The sequence below is a fragment of the Colossoma macropomum genome, unplaced genomic scaffold (assembly GCF_904425465.1).
Source record: "Colossoma macropomum unplaced genomic scaffold, Colossoma_macropomum, whole genome shotgun sequence".
In the NCBI taxonomy this organism is placed as follows: domain Eukaryota; kingdom Metazoa; phylum Chordata; class Actinopteri; order Characiformes; family Serrasalmidae; genus Colossoma; species Colossoma macropomum.
This window is the reverse complement of record NW_023494807.1, coordinates 12,134,626-12,156,626: the sequence shown is the minus strand read 5'-3', so window position 1 is coordinate 12,156,626 and position 22,001 is coordinate 12,134,626. Positions and strand designations below refer to the sequence as shown.

Below are 22,001 nucleotides of genomic sequence, written 5' to 3'. Positions count from 1 at the left end.
TCTGCAATCAAACTGAATGACAATAGAGCTGTTACAGCACCACACGTGCGAATGATGTTTTGGCTCATTTCTCAGGTGAGGTGATATGTTTTTTGTCCATGTAAAGTATGCATGTGTCAAAATAACCTCAGATATACTAGCATATCTACACTCCACCACCCACAGTCTGATCAGATTACTATTTAATGAAAAACAAATCTGAGCACCAGAAACTCACCATAGAAATCTGAACTGCCACAGAACTGTACCTTATAGGTTGACAGCTGTGTATTTCTAAACAGCTAAAATATCAGCAGGACAAGATTTTCTGAAACTCAGACTAACTAAGCAGTGTTCTGGAGAAAAGCTAATAGTGTTTTCCACTTATAACATCTGTGAGATTTTATGTACCGAAAAACAGCCATAATTAATTTCACCATGATGATTTCCCAGCTTCTTTTTATCCCTTACAGTTAAACAGGCTGTTTCTGTTACTGTGCCTTTAAGACTGATATATGTAAATGAGTTCTGTTCTGATTGTTCTGTTCTGACTGTTTCAGTTTCAAAAAGCAGTCTGGCCTGAAACTTCAGCATGAAATGGGCGGAGCTAAACTGCTGTAGGCTGAATAGGCAGATAGATGTAAATTTGTTGGTTTTTTTGTGACATCATAAATGAAATTAGGCTGTGGTTCCAGATTAGTTTCCAAACATGGACTATAAAGAAGGAGTGAATGTTTTTAAACTTATTTGCAACAATATTTACATGGACTTTAGTGCAGCCTTCAATACAATAGATCGTTATATTCTAATGAATAGACTTGAAAACATGGTCAGTTTAGATAGTTTTTGTTTTGTGAGCACATAAGACTGCAATATGGTGTTCCACAAGGCTCTATTTTAGGGCCCTTAATGTTTTATTTGCAGCCTCTTAGATACACAATTCATAAACACAGTGTTGCCTTTCCCTTTTACGCTGATGATCCTCAGTTGTACGTGTTCAGCTCAGCCAGACACAATGACACAGTGACACATAATGGAAGATTGTGTTAAAGATAAAAGTCTGGTTAAGCAGGAACTTCCTCCTAAACTCTGATAAAACAGAAGTGTTGCTGTTGGGTTCAAAGTCCATTTGGAATAAGGTTTAAAATACGGCACATTGGTCTGGGTTTTACTTCCAGCGAGCTCTGGTCCAGTGCACGTGTGGAAGCTATCTGCTCCTGGCGCTGCATGTGGGGCTGCATGAGACTCATTTTGTAACCCAACTGCTTCGACTTACCGCGTCACTTCTCTTTTCGCTTACCTTCCCTTTTTTGCACTATTGTGATTATGTATATGCATAATAAAACCAGTTTCATAGGACCGGAGCAGGTTACTGTAATCAGCTCTCCTTTGTGGAATGAGCGTGTGTCTTGTGCTGCTTGCACAGCTCAAGCATTCAGGATGAGTGTGGTGCTTTCACTGTATTACTGCACTCTAATTGAGTTTACATTGACTTCCTGTTTAGCTCCATGTCAACTGCAAGATTGTTTATGACATTTAAAGCTACGAATGTTGAAACTTCCGATCTTTCTAATCTGCTGAAGCATTAAAGCGTCCAGATCACTTTTGTCAGATGAGCTGCTCACCACAAACTCCGAACATCTCACAGCTCAGCTGATGGAACTTATTAATTAAAAACACATTATTGATTAAAACACATTTGTTCAGTCTAGCTACTGCTTGCAGGCTAGGTTTGATCCCCCTCCCAGGTGCCTGTGCCTGACCCCGGTAAAAATTGTGACATCACAATTGAAATTAGGCTGTTGTTCCAGCTTAGTTTCCATACATGGACTGTAAAAAGGAGTGCAGCCTTCAATATAATAGATTGTTATATTCTACTGAACAGACTTGAAAACATGGTCAGTTTAGACAGTTTTTGTTTTGTGAACACATAAGAGTGCAGTATGGTGTTCCACGAGGCTCTATTTTAGGACCCTTAATGTTTTATTTGCGGCCTCCTAGATACACAATTCATAAACCCAGTGTTGCCTGTCCCTTTTACACTGATGATCCTCAGTTATGTGTGTCAACTCACCTAGACGCAATGACACAGAGACTGCTTGCAGCATCTGCCAATTGCTGTAAATGTAAGTATGAACTGTGGAAATATCTGTTTGTAATCATGCTGTTTTGTCTTTCCAAATGTTTTGCTGATATTTGAGTACAAAAGCACTTTGCAACATTGTGAATGAAATAAAAAGCGGTGTATAAATAAGGATATATAATTATTATTGTTGTTGTTGTCATTATTATTATTATTATTATTATTATTATTATTATTGATAGACATTTAAATATATTTTATATTAAAAGCTTTCCTGAGTGATTGTTTCAGTGGTGTTCATCTATTTTTATAATGTCTGACATCGAAACACCTGATATTACTGTTTTGGTCAGTGTGGTTGGAGTGTCACATTTGGGGATTTGGAGACCTCTCTGGTGGAAATGTGTAAAACCATCTGGCATCTCCGACATTTAAATGGTTATTTTAGGCTTTACAGGGCGACTCGCAGCACCATATTATTTTTTTGTCATGTTATTTTTATTATTGTTAAACTTCTAGTGTACTTGAATTTCAGGTGTATTTTTGGGATTATGTTTGCATTGTCCCAGTCAATGAATCTTTCACAGCTTTATTATTAAATAAACCATCGTTATTTTACTATTTCAGCACAAAGATCAGCCCAAAAAACTGCTGTGGTTCTTTTAGATTGTCTGTCACATCTGTTTTGATTTTTTAATGTACTAATGAACACTGTCCTTAAATACGAAAAGAGTGTACACATGTAAGAATTTAAAATGATTTACTAATACATTTTAATGTAGATTGTAAAACATGAAAATGATCAATTTTGTAGACAAGTTAACATTTTTTGGAATAAAATTATCACAAATCTAGTCATTTCTAAAATAATGCAGAAAATGTTCAATTAAACATGGTTCAGGTTCACAAATTTAAATTTGACTATTTCAGTTTCTGTCCGGTTTATTACTTTTAAGCTGCTGAAGTGTGTAAAGTGATATTTCAGTAGTGTATAAAGACTAAAATCATTATCAGTGTGAAAACTGCATTTTAACTCTTTAGACACTCTAAGGCTAATCTGTACCGGAGCACATTTAGCTACAGAGCTAATCATGCAGAGCTCAGTTAGAGGGACTCTATATCAGTTAATTTAGATTGGGAAGTAAAACTTTTGACAGAGAAATTTGTTTTTCTTTGAATATGACAAGTGATTCCAAACTTTTTGTAATAATGTACAGCGATATTTTTTCCCATTTAAAGTAATTTGGCTATAATTTTACGTGATAATATAATTGTAGTTTATCCTAAAACAATGATATGCGGAATTTATTTTTGAAGCAAAATATAATTTATTATTGTTTTATCGCGGTGAGAGAGGACTTTTATTGTGTTGGATTGCAGTGTACCGAATGTTCCGGAAACTGAATACATGTAGTCTGGTTGTTCACTAGTTTTATAAACATATGTGTAGCGGTTTGATTTCATAGTCTTAGCAACAAAATCAAGTAACTTATAAATAATGTAAATTATGATAAAATTTTAAAACATGTATTTTGTCCGGCCTATATAAAGGCGGCGGGCCTACGTCACTTCCTTTCTCGTCTAAGCTAAGATCATGGACGCCAGCCGCGTGCAGCCCATCAAACTCGCCAGAGTAAGATTTGATCAAATAAATGAAAACCGTGTTATTCATATTTACATCTTACTGTGTCTGCAGGCTGCTTAAACTCTTATCTGCGTTGTTTTGTTGCCGAAGATGACTTTGAAGTGTTATTTTGGTCGGTTTTTGTGACCGCGCGGTTTCAGCAATAAAGGCCTCCGCGCGGTGGAGCTTGATAGTAGAATAATGAATTTATTTGAATGTTTTTCTGATTATGAACGGATTTTAGACTCCAGCTAACCTTAATCTCCCATCAGTATGTAAGTTAGGCGTTATTTGCGAGGTAATAGTTGGCATGATTTTCCACATATCCGTTCCACCTTAAATGGTCCTGCAGTTGTATTCTGGCGCCTCAGGCACTCTAATGTAACTGCAGGGCCATTTAAGGTGGAGCGGATAATTATAAAAAGAAAACCAGTGTCTGCCTTTGTGTTCGTTTCTGAGTAAAGCAGTTTCTGCTGTGAGTTAATTCTGGCTTCTGTTTCAGGTGACTAAAGTGCTCGGCAGAACCGGCTCTCAGGGCCAGTGTACCCAGGTGAGATCCATCACAGCTCTATAACAGCAACGTGTTCATCATTGATCAGTTTATAATGAGTCAAGTATAAGCCTTGGTAAATGCAAAAGGAGCTGTTTTATGAAAAAAAAACAAACTTTGAGAGTGAGCTGAAATCTGTTGGTGTGCTGTTTAATTGGTGGGGAAAATGAGCATTTACTATAAAATAATTGACTGTTTTGTCCACATTTAACACATCTTTCGGTTTCATGTCCCGTTGAAGCTGTATTGCTCAGAATTTGGTGTACATCTGGGGTGTTATCACAAAAACCTCCATTACAAAAATAATGGAGTTTTTTGGGTATACAGATTAAGCCTTATGTGTGGTTCCCCAACTTTTCATTGTAGAATCTAGTCAGTTTTTTTTTATGCTGACTTAAGTATATTACACAACTTCTGTGCAATCTTGTTACAATAACCACAACCATTTAGGTGTGTATTGTGCCGTTATGTTTTGTTTAGAAACTTAAGACAAATTTATTTATGCAGCAGTTTAACCAGTTAAATTGTTAAAACATCAAGCAATAACTCAATGAAGGAAAATGAGACACCACAGATCTTGGAAGTAAATACCTTAGAGAAAGGTGGTGTGATTTAAATCTTCTCAGAGTAGAGGAGGACTTGATGAACTGTTCAAGTGTTGAAGCTAAAAGTATTTTCTCCAAAAAAGTTAAAAGTAGTGTAAAAAAAGAGAAAGCAGAAATGAGAAACAGATGGACAAATTGTGGTAGTTTGGGTTTGAGCTTTAAATAGAAAATCAAGATATTTTTGCTTTAATGCAGCTTTAATACTAAATTGAAGTTTTGTTTCACACTCATTTGAGCATCTTTTATGAAGTTGCAGCTCTTAAAGACCAGCTGCTCTCTTTACGTTTATTCTAACACAGGAGTGTCAACTCTGATCGACAGAGTCCCAGTGTGTCTGCAGCTTTTCGTCCCAAATAAGTGGGAGCTCCTAATCAGTCATTTTGCAGAGACCAACTGATTAAACTAGTAGGACCAGGGTTAAATCTGCTTGTTTGTAATGAAGACCTGCAGACACACTGGGACACTCTGGATCAGAGTGGACACTCCTCTGTTCTAAAACTGACCATGAGATTGTGTCATACATTTACAGCAGATATGCAGTAATACAGAAACTGTGAATGGGCTGAGCTGTTCACCAGCTGATTTGTAGTAATTCCACCATCCTGCAGAGTTTAATGCCTTTTTCTTGATCTAATGATGCTGCATCTCCTTTATCTAATTTTACTGCACCTGACCCAGCCAGTCAGGAGCTTCTGAAGAGGTTAATTATCTGGAGCAGGTGTGGCAGATTATGGTTGGAACTAAACTCTGCAGGAAGGTAGAAACATTCCTTGGTTTTTCTGGGTTGAGGTTTGAATGCTGAACGTAGTGTGATTGTTAGCGTTGTGGTTGTGATGGTATTTGGTTGCTTTTAATTGGTCAGACTTGCTTACAGGTGGCGTAAAAGGTTCAATTTACCCACTTAGTATGATAATGTAGGCTATAATTAAAATTTCAGACTTCTGAAAATTCAGCTCTAGTTGGGGGCAGAGGACCTCGGGACCAGGATGAAGAACCCCTGGTTTGGTTGTGCTTTAAAATGTTGGAGCACTGTTTTGTTTTGAAAGTTTCAGATGGAGCCAGGCTGTTGGCTACTTGTGTTCAGTGTTTGGTCTCTCCTGCAGGTTCGTGTTGAGTTCATGGACGACAGTAACAGATCCATCATCAGGAATGTGAAGGGCCCAGTCAGAGAGGGAGATGTCCTGACCCTTCTAGAATCTGAAAGAGAAGCAAGGAGGCTTCGTTAGGTGAGCAGTCAAAAACACATCCCACCGATATTAAGTTTGTTTTTGTTTTTTAATGGTTTTGTGTTGTGTTCAGATCTTACTGCATACAGATTATATTAATGAATTTTAAAATGTGTTCCAGTTGATGTTTACTTTGAGCCGTTCAGCACATTTCACTGTAAAAAGCAGAAATTGCTGAAGGTGATAATGAAGTGCGATTAAAAGCTGTTGCTGCTGAGTGATGCTGTTCTCATCAAATGCTGCAAGATTACAAACCCTGATATGGATGTTCTGTATTCAGGGTTTAGATATTGTCATTGGTTTAATAAGGATTGTAAAAGACAATCTGAGTTAATGCTTCGTTCTGCAGTCACTGCTGTGCCTGTGTTAGGAGCTCCTGGTCAAGATCCGCTTGTGAACAAATTCACTTGTATTGAGAGACGTTGAGTCTCAGGATTAAATCAACTTCCTTATTACTCAACAGATTTCCATCATCTGTTTTGTTATAATCCTCAGGCACAGATTAATCTAGGCTGCCCGGACTGCTCTCGCTAGCTTTTATCTCTTTAATAACTGATCGTGCTAATTAGTCGTCCGGACCAGCAGGATAGTATTCACTCTGCAGCTGACGTTAAAAACCAAGTTTAGCACGAGAAACACAGACACACATCAGCAAATCCATCAGTGTGTGAATCACTTATAATCTTAATACACAAAAATAAAATACCACCCCCCAAAAAAAAAACACAGTCAGAAGGCTGAGGCTAGAGCTACTTGTACAAGTTTTCCCGTTCCACCTGAAATGGTGCAGCAGTCACTTTCTGGTGCCTGAAGGTGGAACGGGAAAATTTGACCAAGAAGCTGGCAAATAAGAAGCTAACGTCAGGTTCTAACGTTAATCTATTACGTCTACACGGATTAAGGAATGCTATAACTTACCGCTACAAAGCTTTAACCATCGTTATAAATAACTACTACATTAAGATCCCCTGAATAGACTATTAAATGAAAAGCTTAATAAAAAAAACAGAGGAAAAACAATCAACAGGTTCTCTGTGCCTCACCAACCACACGGCCATATCTACACACAAATATCACACAATACACATTACACAGAGCTGAGTGCAGCTCGCTGCGTTCCCTCCGTTATATAATCCTATCCCATTTTCTGAGTGCAATATTCTTGAAATAGAATTTTGGAGTATGTTGTGCACATCTGCAACTTACTGAACTCTAAATGTATCTACGAATAAAAATAAGATGAAAATGAACACACCACTGTAAAGGAAAGATTTATAACAAGAGAAAACAGCATTATTGTGAAACTGAATGCAGCACAATTTCGGTGAGTCTTATGTGGTCAGTGCAGTAAGCATTATTCACATTTTGCTCACCTCATAGACCTACGGAGCTTTGTTCTAATAACCTTTTGTCTCAGCTTTGAGCTGAGATTGTTCCAGTGTTAATGTAGTAATGAGCAGTTCTCTGCAGTGAGGCTGCTGGTTTGATTGCAGTCCAGTGTCGGTGTTACAGAAACTTCTTAACTCTGAAATCTGATCTGTTTAGTGTCCATGACGCCTTCACTCCAGACTGAATTTCGGACAGTAGCTATTCCAGAATAACAGTTCCTAACTTCATAATCTCATCAACTCCAGATAAGAAAACAGTATCGCACAAACATCCTAACTAGACTAAAACTCCTGAATACTGTCCTAACTTTAGGATAAACCCCAGCAGGGTCCTAACTTCTGTTTGAGGTCCGTTTTTATGGTTTATGGCTCTGCGTTTTAAAAATCTCATGATGATGAAATATTACAGTGATGGTGGTGAATAATGAGGAGACTGAGCTGAACATGTCTTATTAGGAGGAATAACGTTAGCAGGCTAAAGCGTTTGGGGAAATGGAGACTGTGAAATGGTGACGCTCTGAAACAGCAGGGGGCGCTCTCACAGTATTCACAACCTAGTTTATCACACTTTAGTTTAAAGATTGTGGTCACTCTTCACACAGTGGGGATTTTCAGGTGTTAAGCAGCTCAGCTGGACACAGTGTGGTGAAATTTCATTAATACAGATATTTATTAGAATTCTATGAACTATTTAAAGCTTATGTTAATCAGGCTGTGTTGAGTGAGTGATATGACTTTGTTTCTCCTCCCAGTGTGCATTTGTGAAGAGCTGCAGTGATGGACCCCCTTCCCGAATGGCGGAGAGTAGAGGAGTTAACATCAGCCCGCTGCCAGCTCTTTATTCAGACGTGTGCAGATTGAAATAAAGTTCTTTCAAATTTAGATTTTTTTTTTTTGGCTTTTGTATTGTAGATCTTACAGGAGTATCAATAAAAACAAACAGAATTTCTTTAATCAAAAACATTATTTAAATGTTGGTCTTCATGGTGAACTCAAACAAACTAAAAGCCAAATTTCTTACTGTTATGAAAAACAGTTCTGGGCCTCATTCAACAACCGTCTTGCTATTTCTTAAATCCCACTTATACCATATTCACAGATTCTGACATTCACCAATGTCCTCTTATGTGGGATTTGTTCTTGCGTAAGAACAGAATCCACACACTCAAGAGCACAAAGGTGAGAGCAGTTCTGCGCTGTAAGAACACGTCATGAATCTGATGCAGACTTTCTTAGGATCTTTCTCAAGAACACATTTAAGAACAAACTTTGGGAGATATTGGAGAATGTGGCCCTTTAAATTTAGTTTGTGGACCAAAACATGATCAGAGTTGAGTGAAATTTTAAAAATCCACAAATACAGATTGAAGTTAAACAGATTCAGTGTCTTAATGGAGAAGTAGGTGAGTTCAGATAAATTTGTGTACAGATTAGTCTTAAATAAATACTAATAGCTGTTCATACATACCCAGATTAAGATCAAGCCTGAATGATTTCTGGCAGTAGTTCATCTGTGACACAAATGTAGTTTAGGATTAGGCTTAATCCCTCCCTGGGTTTATTTCTGTTTATCTGTAGTCTCAGTTTAACACTGGTTTAGCTAAACTCCATATGGCAGATGGACTGTTGCTAGCTTGGCTGTGTTTAAACATGAATGAGTTGCAGTTTAAGATGAACCTTTTAAAAATCGCACATTTGCCACTAGATGTCGCTGAATCTTCAGTTTAACAGTTTTTGTAGAACCTGACAAATGTGCAGTATTAGGTTGAGGGCGAAGTTATTGTAACTGAAGTTTTTAAATGAGTAGCCTCTTATTAATACAGCACAGCCAATCTGAGAAGAGCTCGTTTACATATATCAGTGTTCGAAGTTCAGTAACAGAAACTGCCTGTTTAACTAAGAGGGAGAAAGAAGCTAAAAATGATGTAATCATGAATTATGAGACTTTTTGGTACATAAAAACACATGACAAAATATAAAATATGGACTATTTTATTTTTTTAATATTTAAAATGAGATCTGGGCAACTATCACAATAGTATTACAATAAACAGGAACCATGAATGTAACAAACAACACTGAAGATTATCAAGACAATAAATAAAAGGAAATTACAGTATCTAAAACAGAGAGGGAAAAATATATATAAAAAAAACACATCTGAAAGGGAGCATCAGTTTGTCCAAAATCTAAAAAAAGGATGTATAACTTTTTCACATTAAGGCTTTTCATACATCTCAGAGAGGAGAAAAAGAAGGACAGATCGTTTTGAAGACTGAAAGGCTGGTGGGGATGTTTTCAGAAATACTGCTTTGTGAATAAAGATGTTACAGTTTATTAGGGGCTCAGTTCTCCTGTCTTTAAAGACCCCACAAGTAAATGTCCTCACCAGTGAACATCCATTTCTAATAACGCTGTACTTGTTTAAATGAAGGCAGTTTGATGGGCATCTTCTGGACAGAAAAATCACACCATAAAATTCTCCTAATTTTTTTAAAAAAATGATGAGGGAAACAAAACCAAAAACTATTATGGGACACTAAAAGTTTTACCCATTTAATTTTAATGGCATCATTTGTCAGATCTGTTGCTTTAAGACCACCAAATTCATCATCTCCCACCAAACATGATACGACACAATTTTATTAATTGAATTGATAATTGTATTTGACTAAGCTGGGTTAATAAATCTAGAGAGATTTTACATTTTTGTCGCATATTTACCCGAAAATCAGTATTTCTCTTTTCAACCACACATTTAATGTAGGTTTACATTTATCCAGTATTTTTCCAAATTCAGATTATCTCAGAGGGATTATTTGTACTGTGGATTCCAACATACTTGACGGTCGTTTTTATGGAATTCCACAAACGGACACTAGAGGGCAGTCATGTTTGGTGAATAGTTCACATTTCTTCGAATGTAGTTGTAGGCCTGATTCTTTCTAGTCTAAAATCTGCAGGTGGTGAAGTTGTTCCACCAAACCAGTTTGGAAGCAGTTGAAATAGACTTCTGGCCTCATCAGCTTTGTATCCTTTTTGTGTTTATAAAAGAAGTGAAATGACCCCAAAAATGCCCCCAGAGCAGCTGTAGCTATTCAAAAGCTCCTCCCACCTTCAGGATACATCATCAGAAGGTGGTTTAGCCTTTAAATTGTAGAATCTCTCTCTGTGGACTTCAGGACATCTGCATAGTTTTAAAGAGTCAAAGAGAAACTCTGCACTCAACCTTCACTCAGTCGCTCTGATTCAGACCTCAGTTTCAACTAGTTACAGTCCTGGACTGAATGAAGGTGGTCTGTAGTTTGAACAGCAGCAAGTGAGGCCTTTTATCATAAAATATCATAGCACAAAATGTAAAATAAACATATCACAAAATATCATAAAATATAACAAAATTGTCGCAAAATCATAAAATATCACAAACTATGAAAACATCAAAAAATATAAAAATATCGTGAAACATCAAGTATCAAAAAATATTACAAAATATCAAACAAAATCAAAAATATCATAAATATGACAAAATGTCATAAAATACCTTAAAATTTCACAAACATATAAAAAACATAAAATATTACAAAAATATCAAAACATTACAAAATATCATAAAAATCACAGCTGTGATGATCTAACACATGAGATCCAGTCTTCTATTACTTAAATATACTGTATAATTAGTTTATTATTGTTTAGATTTACATTATTCAACTGAAATGTAATATGAATATTAGATTTGCCTGCCTTGATTGATCTATCTGTATATCTGTTTAACCAATTCCCTACTACTGGCTATTTTGGTGTAACTAACATTACTATATATATATATATATATATATGTATGTATGTATATATATATAATGAATCAGTTCACTGATGACTGATTAATTGTTATAGTTAAAATGCTCATTTAAGGCATTCTATGATCTATATGACTCTGTAACGACAAGTGTCTTATCTGTTCTGACTGATTTCTACAGATCCACTGATAAAGAAGAATATTATCTGTCTCTATTTACTAACATAGTTTATAACAGGAAATATCAATGAAAACAATAACATTCCTAAACTACATTATTTCTCCTCGTTACTCTCTGAGTTCTTTAACGAATGCTGCTGTTATTGTAAAGTGATGTTTGTTGTTAGTGGTCAGTGCAGAATAACACTGATCGTCCAGCTGCTTTTCAAGTTCTTACCTGCCCAGGTGCTCCAGTGTTCACTGAGGTTTAATTTAAGGAGCTGCTGCAGGTGCTGCAGATGTTTTAGCGAATGATGATCCAGATGTTGCTGTAGCAGAACTACTGGAGAACATTACACTTCAAAAGCTCTTCATCATTGAACGTCACGTTATCACAGATTGCTCTGTGACGTGTGCTCAGTGTGCTTTATGGATCTAAAGTGTTCTTTAGGGATCTACAGTCTGCTTTATGGATCTAGTGCAGAACTCTGTTGGAGGCTGCTGAGGTTAATGGTGTTCCATTCAACTATGCTGTCGTTCCTCTGTAAACGTTCCAGACTCGTTTTGCTTCTAATCTCATTAACCCACATCAGTGTGTAATCTGGAACAGATGCCACATGAAAAGCTCTCCCGTGCCTTAGCGTGTAATTATGGATATCAAAATATAATCTTTTAATTGTGGTCTGACTGTGAGGAGGCCTGTGACCGAGGAGAAGGAGAACGCTTTTGCATCCAAATTAGATTTCAGATGGAACGTTCTCGGCCTGTGAAAGGTTCAAACCCAACTGTGCGTCCACCACCAGCAAACCAGAAGAGGACTTTCTTCTCAGGAGAACAAAGAAAGCTAAGAGGCTCCTGAAAGATTTTGGCCTAAAACATATTTTGAAAATCCATTTTTGCATAATATCATCATAAGATTCAGAGAATCCAGAGAAATCTGTGTGCATAAAAGGAAAAGACTGAAAACCACAAATTAATTCAGGTGAACTTCGACACCTCACACGGTCCTGAGGGGTATAAGTGGAAAACCTGCACATCTGTGAAAGCTCAATTAATACTGAACACATTTTGGAGCAACATATTGATTGGAACAAAACTGAAACAACACGAAAATGGAGATAAAAGGTTTTGTACAGACAGCAGCAACATGCTGCCTTTTAGACATCATCTTTTTCAGGGATGTCTATGTTTATTTCAACATGACACACTGAGAAACATTCTGCACAAGTTACGGTGGCATGGCTGCGTAATCAGAGAGTGCTAGACTGACCTGCCTGCAGTCCAGAACTGTCTATGACTGCAGAGAAAGTAAAAGTACCTTCAAATAAAACTACTTGAGTAAAAGTACAACAGTATCAGAAAAACTACTTCAGTACTTAGTAACGTATAGAACCGCAGTGAAACTTCTTAGAACATCCAGCATCTCAGAACAGGAGCTGAAGACTGTACGGCCCAAATTTTCTCTTTTTTGGATTATTTTGGTCCAAAATAAAACGCTGAAGGTCTAAAGTCAGAGACGTGAATTTAAACGCAAAATAGTAACTAAAAATGAAAGGGAAAACACTCAAAGAACCATTTGCATGCTTAAATGGTTCTTTGCATGGTGAAATAGTTTTTCAGGTTGATGGAGAATGTGTTGTACACACACTTAAAAAAGATGGTTCTGCAAGGGTTATTTAGTAAAGTAAATGTTTCTATATAGAAACCTTAACACTCATAGAACCATTTGCTTGATTAAAGGTTTCTTTGCTTAGTGAAATGGTTCTTCAGACTGATGGAGAATGCATTGTATATAGTTCTATATAGTGCCTTTTCGAAAAGGGTTCTATTTAGCACCAAAAGGGTTCCTCTATTGTTACAAGCTTGACATCATTACTACAGAAGAACTCTTTAGGTGCTATATAGAAGCATATACACCACATTCTCCATCAATCTGAGAAAACCATTTCACCATGCAGAGAACCATCTAAGCATGCACATGGTTCTTTGAGTGTTCATGAGTCTATGTAGGACCATTTTCTTTGCTAAAGAACCCTTGAAGAACATTCATTTTTAAGAGCGTATGATGGTTTGGATGGATTGTTCGTGTGAAGGAAGTTTTGCTACCCAGTAGCAGAGCGGTGGTCAGCACCATGCGCAGGTACACACAGTCAGTTTGAACCTGAGAACCTGCTGGCTCACCTCTTGGTGTTGGAAAAGTGACAAGTAAAGAGTGACCCGTCAGATTTCCAGAGTTCCATCCCGCCCACCCCTCTGTCCTCACCTCTAATGTTATGGGACACTGAGGCCTGCAGAGAAAGATGACTTTCCAATGAACTTGACCTCGCGAGGCCGTAGAGCGGTCAGTGCGTGGTGCTGCACGAGCGAGGGAGTCATCTTTTCTTCAGGAGGAACAACCTAATCTTATTTTTAGAGCTTTATTTTGGGTTCCTTTTGTGTCCAGCTCGTTCATTCTGCCTGTGGTCAGTGTGTCACATAAATACCCCGGATCAGGACGCGCTCTGCTGGCTTATCGGCTCTAATGCATTGTTAATGAGGGAGGAAACACACATAAACACAGCTCTGTGGCACGAGAGGACAAATGATCAAATGAATGAGAGAAATGGAGCCCAAATCGGACTGTTTCTGTTTTCTGATTGTGAAAGTTCAGCGCAACAATCGCCGGATTCTCCTCTAATCCCCTCTCTCTCAGCGTTCCTGTTTGGCCGGACTGAACACCAAACACTGCTGACCCCTCTCTGCTTTTCAATGGGCGAGGGCCGAGTTACGCGCGGAGACCGTGCAGAGCGCGCGCCAACATAAAACATTCCCAAGCCTCGCGGGAAATTCAATTGTGTGCGATCGAGCGCGATGAGAAAGGGACGACCCACGCGTGACAAGAGGTCAATATGGAGCCAGCGCGGTCACTGTTTCAGAGCTGCTAAGAAAGAAAGTAAGAAAAAAAGAAAGAAAAAGCATGAAGTGTAGACAGAAAATGACAAAACAGCCCTTAACTTCACTTGTTCATTTGTTTGTTTAATCATTCTGAACAAGCCCTCTAGAAAAGTCGAATACGAACGTGCATGTAAAGTGAGGAGGATGAAGATGTGATAAAAATGAAGAAGAAAAAGAAGAAAATGATGATGATAATGATGATGATGGTGATGATGAAAATGAAGAAGATGATGGTGATAATAGTGATGATGGTAGTGATGATGATGGTGGTTGTGACGATAGTAATGAAGAAAAAGATGATGATGCGGTGATAATGGTCATAACAGTGATGGTGATGATGATGGTGGTGGTGGTGATGATAGTGATGAAGAAGATGATGGTGATGTTGATGCTGATGCTGCCGATGATGGTGGTGGTGACAGTAGTGATGAAAAGAAGAGGAAGAAGAAAAAGATGATGACAGTGATGATAGTGATGATGGTGATGATGAATTTGTTGGTCACGATAGTGATAAAGAAAAGAAGATGATGATGAAGATGATGATGATTATGGTGATGATAGTGATGATGATGATGGTGATGGTAGTAATGATGATTATGATGATGATGGCGGTGGTGACAATAATGATGAAGAAAAAGAAGAAGATGATGATAATGATAGTGATGATGGTGATGATGGTGATGCTGATGATGGTGATAGTAGTGATGATGATGGTGATGGTAGTGATGATGATGATAATGGTGGTGGTGGTGACAATAGTGATGAAGAAAAAAGATGATGATGATGGTGATGATAATGATCGAGGTTGTTTTTGTTTTGATGCAAACTCCTTTCAAAAATGTTCAGATGAAATGCTGTATAAAGAGAAATGTTTGAAATGTTTCTTCAGTGTCTCATCATGAAAATTACACTGAGATTATTCCTAAACTTTGTGTCTTTAATGAAGAACAGATTATTTTCCTTGATATTAAATCTCAGTGTTTAGAGTGAAGAAAAAAACAATAATAGTCCTACAATAAATGATTCTCAGCCCACAGCTTTAATATTCATATCTGATAAAGCATTAGGAATTACAGAGAATCAAAGAGTAGATCAAAACTGCAGCTGTAGTTTGTGCTGTTTTTAATTATTAGATCTGTCTTTGCGGGTCAGAAATCTGATTATCATGTTGCAACAAGAATTTTTCTTCAAGATTGAGTCTGAAAAATCTCCTGATGTTTTTTTCTCCGTCATGGAGAGAAAAAGAAAAAAGCTTTGATAGACAAAATCCTTAACAAAGTCAGCTGTCAATCATTTGCAAAGTCCAGAGAGTTTATTACTGCACACGATCTAGAAAACGTGTTCACGATTTTATCTCCAGTGGGTTAGATTACCGTAATCACCTCCATACTGACAGATCCAGATCATTAAGAACCAAGAACAACTCAGTCACTACTCAGATCATTACACTGAACCCGCTCAGCTACAGAGTCAAACATGCTGCTCTACAAACACCTACTGAACCTAATAACATCACACTCATGCTGGAAAGACACAGCCGATTTCACATACACACACATTTTCTTAGTCACTTATCCTTCTGGGTCACAGGGGGAGCTGGAACCTATCCCATCGGTCATTGGGTGGAAGGCAGGAAACACCCTGGACAGGTCGCCAGTCCATCGCAAGGCAGACACACAGACATATACATTCACACCTAGGGGCAATTTAGCATGGCCAGCTGGTCTGAGTGCGTGTCTTTGGACTGTGGGAGGAAACCGGAGCACCCAGAGGGAACCCATGCAGACACAAGGAGAACATCCAAACTCCACACAGAAAGGAATCTGGTCACCTAACCCAGGCCCTTCTTGCCATGATAACAGATAACTATGCTACACTGAACATTACACTGACCACTACACTGATTACTATAGTGATCACTAGACTGATCCCTACACTGACCACTACACTGATCACTACACTGACCACTACACTGATCACTACACTTATTACTACACAGATCATTACATTGATTACTATACTGAACACTACACTGAACACTAAACTAATCACTACACTGAACGCTACTCTAAACACTACACTAAACATCACTACACTCACCACTTCACTGACCACTACACTGAAAACTACACTGACCACTACACAGATTACTACACTGAACACTACACTGATCATTACGCTCACCACTTCACTGACCACTACACTGATCACTACACTGACCACTACACTCACCAGTACACTGATTACAACACTGACCACGATACTGACCACTCCAATGATCACTACATAGATCACTACACTGACTACTACACTAATTGCTACAGTCAGCTGGATTAAAGTCCTAGAACAGAAGCTGTCAGACTCACAGTCATTTTTTAAAATCAGAATGAAAACTTAAACTACAATTCTAAAATTTTGACTCACTGTTTTTATTAGTACAAAATCTAGTTTCAGATAAATGTATACAGTTTACAAATGACTGTAATCTGCATAGTTGTCACATCATCAGTCAGACTGTAAATAAAAGCAGTAACTAAAAATATAGAGATATTGGAGTCCACAATGATGCTCAGAGCTGTAGAAGATTCTAAAATGCCTGAGAATTCTGAAGAACATCATGAATGAACCTTTGATTAAATTAATATCCAGAATTGTTAATTTTTTCAGAACTCAAAGCAGGTAAATAGAGTATGTAAATTTATAGAATATAGAGTATATAGAGAAAATATAATATACAGTACAATAATTATTATTGTATTAATTTCTTGGTGACAGAATTCTTATTTAATAAATCATAAAATACATTTTGGTGACTATTTTGTATAATATTTAACCCTTTATTGTAAATGTCATTATATATATATATATATATATATGGATGGATGTGGTCAGTGGGGTTTGTATAGGTGGGTGTACTGAGCCTTCTAATGGACCACCATTCCAACATGCAAGCTCACACACCATAAACAACATCTCGCCGCTTTAAAACACTTTCAAACACTTTTAATTATATTTCATCAGCACATCCCTGCATCTATCAAGTGTGAATGTTATAATAGTAACATAATTTAATAATGAAGAGATGAGAGAACACTCTCTAAAACTGGTTTTGGTCCTTGTTTGTTGATTATTCAGTTGTTAGTTATCAGTACATTGAGAGTTTTATCAGTGACTGTAAAGCAGGAAAAGAAGGACACATAAAGGCGCTATGACACATAGACACACTAGGCATACAGTCGTATGCAAAATTTTTGCACCCCCGCTCAATCTCCATGTTGTTGTTGTTTTTGTGAGCGTAAATAAGTGAACGCATCCTCCACAGAGAACACACTACTGCACATATTAATACATGGTTACTGGAAAAATAAAACATAAAATGAGAAAAAGATGCAAAAAAAATAAAAAATGTGTACAAGTTATTGTAAGTTTTAATTTTGCAATGTATACAATTCAGCAAATAAATATGGTGCTCTACAATAAGCAGAAAAATGTCATGTTTAAGTGTCTCTCTGTAGAGGATGCGTTAACTCATTTTCACTTAGAAAATCAACAAAGCAAGTAATCTGTTCAAACTTTTGCATACATTTGACTCGTGATTGGACAAACACAAAAGTCAGAATCAGTAAAATACAGACAAAGTGGTTTTCTGTTGGTTTGATATGTTTCTACAGTGGAGAGTAAAACCTGTAGATCTTCACTGAACACACTGAAGAGTCACTGAGCCGCTCTGAATCTGCAGAACTGAGCAAACATCAGATAAAATCACCTGTAAAACTGCAAAAACAAGCGTTTACAGTATGTACAGTGTTTAGTGTGTACAGTGTATTTGCAGTGTTTACAGTGTGTATAGTGTGTACAGTGTGTTTTACAGTGTTTGCAGTGTGCTTACAGTGTTTATAGCATTTACAGTGCGTTTCCAGTGTGTATAGTGTGCAGTGTACAGTGTGTTTACAGTGTGTACACTGTGTTTTCAGTGTTTACAGTATGCTTACAAAGTTCACCGCATGTACAGTGTGTTTATAGTGAGTATACAGTATGCACAGTGTTTAGAGTGTGTTTGCAGTGTGTACAGTGTGTTTACAGTGTTTACAGTGTGTTTACATTGTGTATACAGTGTGTACCGTGTTTACAGCACGCTGTTTAGAGTGTAAATACAGTGTGTACAGTGCTTAAAGTGTGTATAGTGTGTATAGTGATCCTGTCTTACTGTATCAGTTCAATTATTAACACTTTAAATAAGTTCCAGAACAGAATCACTGAGGCTGCATAAAACTGGAGTTTGTTGATAATTACACATTGTCAGGAATAAAGGCATTACACTGTAAAACATTACAATTGTGCTGACTTAATTGTTTTTGGTTTACTTTACTTTGTTTGATTCTTTTTTAATTACAAATATAAATCTAGCAACACTTATTATTTCTTGTATAATCCTGAGTTACTGAGCTAAATTACTGGGCTAATCTAGTTCAGATCAGTTAATCTGCACCAGTTCTACAGGCTAAAGAGTCTTTAATAGAAAATGTATCAAAGCATTCTTAGCAGTTTTGCTGTTTTCTGTTGATAACTCTTACTTTTCCAATTTATGGATATAATTTTCTGTGTAAATGCTATTTTAGTGTCAGAGCAACTCTTGTGTTAAATGTGAAGTCAGTAACTGTTTTTTTTTTTTCGAGGCAATAAGTTTTCATGATTTTTAAGTGAAGTAAGGTAATGTAAGTTTACAGTGTGTGCAGGTACACTGTTTCACAGTTATTTTAAGGTACAACTGCACAGCTTAAATATGTTTTTCAGAGGAAAGATGCGTTTTTCTACATTGTCACAGCTTGATATTTAAAAACAGAACAATAAAATTAAAACGCTGGAGACAGACGGGGTGTGTGGAGTCAGTACAACTGCAATATGGTTGTTCTCGAACTAGAAGAATTGAAGATGAACCATAGAAGGGTCCACCCATTTTTTTCTGAGAGTGTAGAACTAAAAATTAAACAATTTAACTTACTGAAATATTTAATGTGTTAATTGCTCATTGGTAAAGAGACTGACAGAATAAATGAGTGGTGATCTGTGGAGGAGAGCAGCTTCTCATCAGTAACTCAGGTATTTTTCTCTTTGTGATGATCCAACGCTGCTTGATTAGAAAGCCTGTTACTCAAAGCAATTAAATGCTTCTGTTTTTGGTCCAAAACCGGTTTTTCTCACTGATTTTACTGAACAAAAGCATATGAGTCAGTGAATCTGTTGAGTTTTCCAGACCATCCACTTAATTTTGAGGTTCAGCTTCTTCCTTGTGGAGGCAGATTTAGGCTCCCGGTGGTAAAAAGTAACAGATGGAATAACTCTTTCCTACCCAAGGCTATAGGGCCGTTACATTTGTGATGTATTTTTTATATTATAGTATTTCATATATAAGCTGTATTGTGTGTTTTTGTGAATGTTGCTGATGTGTTTTTATTAGTGTATTATATGTTTAGTTTACCTGGCTGTAGAACAGATTTTGTTCAGTTGTCAGTTTTACTTCATTAGTGTTTGGTCAGTGTTAGTGATGGTGAGTATTTCCCGTCGGCTCCTCACATCATCAATTTTATATTGTTTTCCTGTTTCTCTCTCCCTCTTTGTGTTGTCTTTGCCTGAACTGCCTCTCTGTCAGTGTGCATCTGTCTGAAACTCCACACCTCACTGCTGGGCCTCACTGCTGTGCTTAAACTCTACAGCAGCTCAGTAGTTCAGTCACAGCTGCAGGAACTGATGTAGATCTGATTTAAACCCTCTTTATGTTCTTTTTCTACTGTGATTTACATGAATTTACTGACTACATCTCACTCAGCTGAACACAGTAAAAGCTACTTAACCTACACTATAAAAGCAGTTTGTCACTTCAAGTCATAGGTTTTCTAAAATTTTATAAAATAATTTTAAAAATGTAAGTTATTCTGAAAAATTACTTCATATGTGAACAAATATTTGAAGTGGTTTAATCAACTCCAATTAGTAATTTAAATAAATCAACATTTTAATCAGAGTATGTATTTGAGTTGAACAAAAGTGTCTCCTTTGATTGTTACCACCTGAGGTAATTTTTTTAACTGACCATTTTTTACACTGCAGTGGGGCAGAACCTCCTGACAACATTTTACTTACTTGGAAAATTAATTTGGCTTTACTTGCAAAATGTATTTTTAATCTGATTATTTGATCAAGCTGAATATTTGTATGAGTGTGAGTTTGACTGATTTCCCACATCAGAGCTGCAGAGCTTACAGTTCTGATCTATATCAGGTTATAAACGCTGTGTGTTTCTGTGTGAGTCAGATCTGCTCTCGGAAACGAGAGATCAGGAGAACATCAGGAGAACCTGCTCTCACACAGATCCACACTAAGGCCGCATCGCGTGCTTTAGAACCTCGACATTCACTTTAACACAGACCCATCAGCTGAATAGATTATTAATAGCGTAGTTTGTTTTATAAAGAGTTGACTGACAGCTCTGAGTGAAACACTGAGCCCTGAACAAGAACGAACACACACACAAACACACACGCATACATACATTGGCAGAACTGAGGAAAGGCTCCTGATGTCGTCATCATCTCTCGTGCTTTATAACATTTAAACAAACAACCTCAACTGTCCTCTAAAATTCAGTTTCACCAGCACTTAAATAAAGAGAACTGAACTCATGATCCCTCCTGTTTTCACCTCTTTATCAGTGCCTTCTGACCTTAAACGCTGCTTTGAGTTTTTTTTGAAAATTCGCAAATTAAAAAAAAGCGGTTCGGAAATTTTAAGCTAATACGTTAGAAGCTGTGTAAACACATTAAACCCATTTTAGTAAAATTTAATAAATACAAAAGCCACTTCAAGCTCAAAAAGAAAAAAAAATTCAGGTCATCAAACCTAAAATTTAAAATGTATTGTTTTACATTATCTTTATGACGGTCAATCAATTTAATAGATAATTAAATAATTCAAATGAGGTGGGGTGACTGTAAATGCAAAAAACATTTTTAGTTGATTTCTAGTTTTACAGCAGGTGTACTAAAATAATAATAATAATAATAATAATAATAATAATAATAATAATGCCATATTTTCAATTGGAATTGATATAAAAGATAAATGGATGGCCACGTGACGTGAGAGAAATGAGTTTATTAAAAAATGAGAAAACTTAAAACGTTTTAAAAGTGCCAGTTTAACATGGTCCCGATCTGAACAACATTGTTCACCAATAATAATAATAATAATAATAATAATAATAATAAACAGACCTGGGCCGCGTTATAAATCAATAATTGATCATTATTATTATTACTATTATAATTGATGAATTCAGGTAAACACTGTTTACTGATTTGATTTATAATCTTTGACTGTCACTGAAAAATAACAACACTTAAATATCGCAGACAGTGTCAGTTCAGAACAATCTGGGGAGAAAAAACTGAGCAGCTAAAAAGTCCTTCAATATATCGATTTATCAAATTCACGAGCTCCATAAATTTTAGAATACATTAAAATTAAAACACACCTCAGGTTCACTTCATCCGCTGTCCGTGTTTCCGCGCTAAGACTCAAAACTCTGAGACGGTTTTTTAAAAATTCTAAAAAATGAAAAAAGAAATGAAACATTACCAGCGGTCACACCAGTCCT

General features: G+C 36.8%; 1 protein-coding gene across 1 annotated transcript; it reads left to right on the top strand.

Moving 5' to 3' along the window:
- The first annotated feature begins 3,610 nt into the window (after positions 1-3,610).
- rps28 (ribosomal protein S28) lies at positions 3,611-8,337 on the top strand. The gene is made up of 4 exons (XM_036556472.1): positions 3,611-3,695; positions 4,189-4,236; positions 5,945-6,067; positions 8,208-8,337. Exons 1-3 carry the CDS (start codon positions 3,657-3,659, stop codon positions 6,065-6,067), a joined length of 210 nt encoding a protein of 69 aa, XP_036412365.1. The 5' UTR covers positions 3,611-3,656; the 3' UTR covers positions 8,208-8,337.
- Positions 8,338-22,001: the final 13,664 nt, after the last annotated feature.

Excerpts from the sequence above, each read along its gene's own strand:
- rps28 (XM_036556472.1), top strand. The coding sequence starts at position 3,657 with ATGGACGCCAGCCGCGTGCAGCCCATCAAACTCGCCAGA. Across the intron at positions 3,696-4,188 it reads AGCCCATCAAACTCGCCAGA|GTGACTAAAGTGCTCGGCAG; the intron begins GTAAGATTTGAT and ends CTTCTGTTTCAG. Across the intron at positions 4,237-5,944 it reads CTCAGGGCCAGTGTACCCAG|GTTCGTGTTGAGTTCATGGA; the intron begins GTGAGATCCATC and ends TCTCTCCTGCAG.